Here is a 7,575-nt window from a genome sequence, read left to right as displayed (position 1 = left end):
CGCACTTCATTTAATTATTAATAATATTTTACAATAAATGTTTCGTTTCATTCTCTCTCTCTCTCCTGTATATAAGATATATATATATATATATATATATATATATATTATATATATATATATATATATTATACACACACATACATACATATATGTAGATATATATGTATACTGTTATCTATTTGTGTATTGATATTTTTTTGTGAGCAATAAAGACAGATAAGTATAGATCATCCTGTAAGCATAGTTGTTTGTGCATATTAGTATTAGCTAAATTATTTGAAGAAAATATAGAGGAATTAATTTAACTGTGCGACACATTGTTTCTTATTCCTTTTGATGACTGCGTGACTCTGACATTGAAATTGATGATGCAAAGAGCTGAAGGAAAAGAAAGAGACTGACACTGTTGCCGAAAGGATTTGGACGGATAACAGATAGACAGAGAGAGTAACTGGTGCTTGGACGGTTTCTTTAAGTATCCCCATCACTTAATTAACTGCCACCAATATTTAATTCACAGTATTTTAAATACTGCTGTGGGTATGCATTTCCTTACATCCTATTGTAATCCACCAATCATTGAAGGACATCATTTAATGTTTCAATAACTGCATGTTTTACAGGTGCTAGTAATTAATTCGCCGAAAACGGGACAGAAATTGTTGATGTACATTTAATTCAATGATGGATGAATCGACTTCAGTGTCAATGGTATTTCATTTCATATTACCGTTATTTAAATTCAGAATGCACGAGTAAACCAATAGTTAGACCACCAGTATCAAAATTAGTGACACTATATCCGAGGATAAACCTGCAGTGATGTTTTTCTCACGAGGTTTTATTCAGAGTGGTTTCCAAGCGTCAATTCAGACGTTTAAAAGTCAAGAGTTTGCACTGTGGTTCTTCAAATGAAGGTTTATTGAATTACTCTTGAGGTATGATGCATCAGGATGATAACCTTCGCTATAATAACGCCCACATGAAAGTGACATGACCGAGTAGAGTTATTTCAAAAGACATTTTATTCAGAAAAGCTGGCATTCCCCTGACGATGAAACCTGTTTTTATCTTCTTTGCTTTTCTCACTGCAAGAGTCAATGACCTCTGTGGTCACGTCAGTTATTCTGCCGCCAACAAGCTAATTGACTCTCTTGGCCATAAGTGAAGTGCGCTCTGGGATGGCTGTCCTCTCTTCCTCACAGATGAAAGAAAGAAATTAAGACTCTAGCTGCGGTGCTATTTCGGCAAGAGCGTGACCGTGACTTTCATCATAGCGTGAAGAGAAAGAAGAAAAAAGACGGACTGTGACAGTGCCCCGCTCATTACCAAATTAGATTGGATATTATTAATGATCTCTCCTTTCAAGTGAGCATTGCTTCGTAGAGAAACCCCATGATTTTGGTTCCGTTCCTTCCCCCCCACCCCCTTTTTTTTTAATTACTGTTGGCGTCGTTCACATCAGAATCAGAGAATAATGACAGGTTAACGAAGAGATGGAGCTTGTACAACTATGGCGAAACGGCTGCTCTGTGACTATTATAATTTATTAAAATAACGAGAAGAAAAATACGAGGTTGAGCTAACCATTCACTACCAAGAGATCCCATTCGGAAGACGAAACAATCACTGGTTAGTCCCTTAGGTCACACTTCCTCTCTTACATCTTCTGTGGTTCCCGAATTACTTTTATCATATTAATATAAACAAAGAGAGAAAAGGAAGTCTCTTAAACAATATATATATATACATATATACATACATACATACTACATATATACATACATATATATATATATATATATATATATATATATATATATATATATATATATATATATATATATATATATATATATATATATATATATATATATATATATATGTGTGTGTGTGTGTGTGTGTGTGTGTGTGTAGAATCTACTGGTCACATTTACAGATATATATTGTATATAATATATACACATATATTATATATTAGTTCTGGCTTTGTGTATTCTCATTCGCATGGTTACACTTATATAAGCGTAACTGATATCTTGAGCGTTGTTGTCCATTGCAGGCGATAAAGGGTGAGAGAGAGCGGAGGAAGGGAGGTTTCAAGGCGCCGAAATGGGGAGGACGAGACTGTCACTCCTCTGGGCAGCGATACTGCTGAGTGCAAAGGCCCTTGGGACCCGCGCTGCCGGGGACACGGCTAATGGTTAGTACTACCAGCTTCGATTGGCGTTTTTTTGTTTTTGTTAGAAATGCTCACTCACTGACCCGGCATTGTTGAGATGTTTACTTATAGCTAGAGTCAACAAATACTTATTGGATTAGGCTTTCCAAGTTCGATAGCCCATGCAGACATTTTTTTATCAAATTAATAAGACTTGAAATTAACCGAAACATTTTCACCAGGATAACAGACTCGGAGTGAAACGAAATTAGGAATTGCGTTCAAAGAAAATGCTTCCCTTTGATCTTGCAATAAATGAAATTAATGTAACCTGCGCAAATTAACTAATGATGAGTTTTCACCTGAACTATGTTCTTGTTTAAGTCAATCAATGAGTCACGTTTAGTCCTTCAGTCTGGCATGAAGGATTTCCATTTCTATTGGGATATGGCTGCAGGAGTTGGACAGCCATAGGTGAAGGGAGATGCAAAAGGACAGAATTCGGAGCAGGACAAATAGGTGTTGTTTCTGTAGCCTGAAGAATGATTGTTTTCCAGAACGTTTCTATCTTCCAGAACGTTTCTATGCAATAGATACCACACATAAATAGCAAGACACTTTAAGCTGGCTTATCAGACAATTGAATTGTTTTAATCATGAAATATTTTGAGCATTTACATGATTTTCTTTTATGAAAAATATTTTCAAACAGTATGCATACTTTATAATCTCCAATTAGTTGAATAATTTAGTCACTGACATTTGTACTATCATGGAGGATCTGGTCTCTCAAAGGGAAACTCCAAAGAAAAAATGTGGTTTGTCTCAAAATGAATAGTCAACATTTAAAAGCAAAGTTCAAGAACTTTACTTACTATGGCTATTTTTATCATGGAAAATTAGTAGAAAAGTCAATTTAAAAAATAATTACAGTACTGATTTTATGTTCCTTCGGAATAGGCACTAGTTTCCTAGATCAACTTGATTATGTAAATCAGTGTGAGTTTAGACAAAATCAACATCATACTTTTTCCTATGTCAAATATAGAATTTATTTCCTTATGCAATGGCTTAACGCAACCCACATTTCCTTTCCCCAAAGAAACAGCATCGGAGGAAGACTTATTCGAAGACCCCCTTGAGAAATGGTTGGAAAACTTTCACACGTACACATTCATGATAGAGCAAGACGTGGGAGACAAAAGCCCTGTTGCCGAGGGCGACGAAGCGACAGCAGGTCCCGAGGAACCTTCGACCTCTGAGGAGGATCTGACTTTGGGAGAGGAAGATTATGACCAGGGATCTTCTGCTCCAATTGCAATCTCCATCAAGAAATATGGAAGTCTTCTCGATCCGAACGTTGACTACAAATGTAAGTCTTCTATAGTCGCCACATCGAAGTCAAACAGTATTTAGGTTACGTTAATTATGAACACATAAAATGAAATAAAGTTCGCCGTTGAGCAAAATATCGTCAATGAAACATTTGCTCCCTCTCATTATCTCTCTAACTAGTACTTCTTAGTATAACTATAAGGTTTTCTCCCACTGACAGATTAAATTCTATAAGCCAAACCAGATCAAATCAACCAGTGTTGGGCACAATGTTGCGTTTTCCCCATAACTGTTTCTAGTTATTCAATGTTTTACCAATTTACGTAAAAAAGCAATTGATAAGCGATAAAGGCGTTTCGTTGCTTGAATTCAGATCAAACGTAAAAGTACCTTATGGACGTAAAACCTAACCTGCTACAGAACATATGATTCCCAGTCCTTATATGGCCAGCTGTCATAGTTGTTTTGGTTACAGTGAAAATCGAATCTCTGGTTGCGGAGGAAGGATCCGTTCTGATCTCTCTTGAGAGTATCGAAAACAAGACAGCTTGTGGCGTAGGTGGTTTCTCTCTCCATCCAGTCGAAGAAGTTGAGTCGGTTGACTCAGAGGACCTGCAGCAATTGGACGGAACGGGTACAGATGGTGCTGCAGGTCAGCGTCGCAAGGCCAGTCACCGCCTGCGAGGAAGCACTACTAGGTCTCCCGTTGTGGCGTTTGCCGTAGACACAGAGGCCGAGGTAAACGCATTGATGATTGACTTGCTTGTTGTAGAATAAGACTATTTCAGTATAAGTGAAACAGCTGCTAAATGAACTGCAGAGGAAAAGAACATTTATCTATTCACCAAATCGTTCGATAAAAATGGAAACTATTTTTAATATGAAACTCATTCTTTATGTCATCAAGCACTCAAGATGCTTCTAGCAAGAGTAGAAATACTTGCGAATACATTCACATTCATAGAAACTGAGATCATAGCCTTATTTATGGCACGTAGAGCACTCTAGAACTCCAGATTTCTTAAAAAATTTATTTTGCTCTTACTGGTAGGACTTGCCACCACATTATTGCTGATTCAAAATGAGAACAAGAAGCTGTACAACTCAGAATTAAAGTTATCCAGAGGCCCAAGGGTTCTTAGGACTTTCCTAACCTGTAATACCAAATTAGACCTCCTCTGACTCTTCACTAGAAAATATACACTGTTCCTCTTGACCATGGAATGAATACAAGGGTTAATGCCATGCAAGAGTGATAAAATTATATTGAACAACACAACTAACATAACTTTTGGAAGACACCTCATAATTTTCGCTGCTCAGTTCTGTCAAATTCAAAGTATTTGTTCTAATACCAATAATCTTGCTGATATTGTTCACTGTTACAAAGGTGAAGATGTGACAAGTTAATGATGGTCTCATTACACCACTTTTTAACTATATATTTTTAATTCGAGAGAGAAGAGTAAAGTCTCTGCTTCAGGGCTCTGCAACCAAGTCATCAGGATTTGTAGTAAGCCTTCGGAAACTGCAAGTTTTCTGCCTCTAGTGAAGAAAATCAATCATTCCTAGATGACATTCCATTTAGCTTTTCTTGCAGAACGTAATATTAATAACATGTACAAATATCATTTCACTTATCCACATAGTAGTGTCTGTCTCTTTGGGGATGACAGGGTCGAAAGCTAAGCATTAATAGCATACATACAGCTTTGAAATGCATTTATTTTGATCACAAGTATGTTTTTTAGCCATAATAATCCATGTCACCAAGGATTACATAATTCTTCTTAAGTCTTTCAAGAGAGCTTTTGATTTCTGTTATAAATCACCATCATTTCAGAATATGACAACATGGACTGTAGGTGACGATGCGGGATCAGAATGGACGGAGCACAGCAAAGATTTGTGGTGGGCGATGGGACGTCTGGATGGAGGAGGAGGACTCACCCTTGTTTTCACTCCGCCTGAGTGTGGATGCCTTGTTCTCAAGTAAGCAATCACTTTGAGTCTTTGACAAGCTGACAGACATCCAAAAAGTCACACTTTTCCAAACAATTTCATTCCTATAGATGATGCCTGTACAACATGGAATGGAGCTTAATATTGTAGATAGTCATCTATGTTGTGCAATGTAAAATAAGAAAGATTCGAAATATATATAGATATACGTATATACATTATATATATTTATATAATATATATATATATATATATATAATATTGATTATATATATATATAATACATATTCTATATACTATTATATAACATTACATACATACATATATATATTTATTTATATATATATATAAAATATTACTTATAATATATATATTATATGCTATAACAGAATCACGAAAGTTAGGAACGTGATAAATCCATAAATAAAGATAAATGCCACGAAGGAAAAATAAACGAAGGAGTCTGCGAGATCTTTCGACTTAAAAGCCCTTTACTGAAGCAGTAAAGGGCTTTTAAGTCGAAAGATCTCGCAGACTCCTTCGTTTATTTTTCCTTCGTGGCATTTATCTTTATTTATATATATATATATATATATATATATATATATATATATATATATATATATATATATATATATATACATACATATATATATATATATATATATATATATATATATATATATATACACATATATATATATACATATATATATATATATATATATATATATATATTATATTATATATATATATATATATATATATATATCACCAGGTTTATTGTTCTGGCAAAATAAAAATGATTTTTGAGGGTGAATGAATTGAGATAGAATAATACGGCAGCTGTGTTGATTGATGGATTTATTAAAGATTATCTGGCATCACAACTGTTAATGGTTATTGACGCCACTACAATGGAATATATAATGCATATTTAAGAAAGGAAAATCCCCATGATAAAAAAAAAATTAAGAATCGTAAAACCTATAAACTTACATAATTAATAGTAAAACTTAAATTTTATTTAAAATACCAATGGCATTAATAAAATTAAACAGGGTGCTTTCAATAAAATCTGTCCCTAAAATCTTGGTAATGGAAAAACCGTCTTCAGTTTCCCTGTAACGTGGAGGAAAGTATCTCTCTCTCTCATCTGAAAGACTGGGGCACTCAACTATCAGGTGTCTGACTGTCAATGGTACCAAGCAGTCGTCACAATAAGGCTGATGATCCCCACTCATCAGAAAGCCATGTGTCATTTTTGTATGGCCTGTTCTAAGCCGACAGAGTACTCATTACTTCTCTTTGCCTACTCATTGGTGAATACTTCCAAGGTGAGATGGTGGTAGCTATTTCTTTCATTTTTTGGTTTTTTAGCTCCCATGCAAATTTCCAGGAATCAAGGAACGCTGATTTAATGACTGGATACATATCATTTGTAGGGAGTGCACATCTAGCTATGTTACTTTGGTTGACTGTTGTTTTGGCAAGTGAGTCTGCTACTTCGTTTCCTGCCACACCGACATGTGCAAGGGACCAACAGAAAGATACTTTCCTACCACTAATCTTAAGCAACTGAAGCCACTCTAAAATTTCAATAACAATAGGATGGAGTGAATTAAAATGACCAATAGCTTGCAAGACACTCAGTGAATCGCAACATAAAAAAATTGTTCTCCAGAATGACAAGCAATCCCTTTAAGGCCAGTTAGGATTGCATAACACTGCTGTAAAAATGGATGCCTGATCTGGTAGCCTTCCACTCTTAAAAAATTGGGAAATACAGCTCCATAGCCAATGCGTGTGTCACACTTGGATCCATCTGTAAAAACTATAACTAAAAGGGAGATGTGCAGCATCTCGGCACTCATTTCTTCCTTGCTACCAGTGAAGAACCTGCAGTGCTCAACAGAAGGAAGCTTCCAAGGGGGCCATAACAGAATACTTAAATGGCCAGACTTTGACCTTTGGAATAGAGTAATCTTCTAAAATTTTTAAAACTCTGTATCCAAAAGGTTTTGGATAACGCGGATTATGTTCATGAAGGCTAAAATATTTATCATTAAAAACTGCTTGGCAAGTTAACGAGTCAGGAATCTTCTGGATTCTAT

At 35.3% G+C, this 7,575-nt stretch overlaps 1 protein-coding gene across 2 annotated transcripts in view; it reads left to right on the top strand.

Annotated features, from left to right (window-relative positions):
- The window catches only part of LOC135215682 (uncharacterized), a 39,979-nt gene that overhangs the window by 11,454 nt on the left and 20,950 nt on the right, over window positions 1-7,575 (top strand). For both annotated transcript variants that reach the window (XM_064250629.1, XM_064250628.1), the window contains exons 2-5: window positions 2,066-2,206; window positions 3,267-3,536; window positions 3,975-4,237; window positions 5,343-5,491. In XM_064250629.1, the coding sequence (XP_064106699.1) occupies window positions 2,116-2,206; window positions 3,267-3,536; window positions 3,975-4,237; window positions 5,343-5,491 (773 nt within the window). In that variant the 5' untranslated portion in view covers window positions 2,066-2,115. The remainder of the gene's footprint in view (window positions 1-2,065; window positions 2,207-3,266; window positions 3,537-3,974; window positions 4,238-5,342; window positions 5,492-7,575) is intronic.

The sequence above is a fragment of the Macrobrachium nipponense genome, chromosome 5, assembly GCF_015104395.2.
Source record: "Macrobrachium nipponense isolate FS-2020 chromosome 5, ASM1510439v2, whole genome shotgun sequence".
Classification (NCBI taxonomy): domain Eukaryota; kingdom Metazoa; phylum Arthropoda; class Malacostraca; order Decapoda; family Palaemonidae; genus Macrobrachium; species Macrobrachium nipponense.
This window is presented reverse-complemented; position numbering and strand designations above follow the sequence as displayed.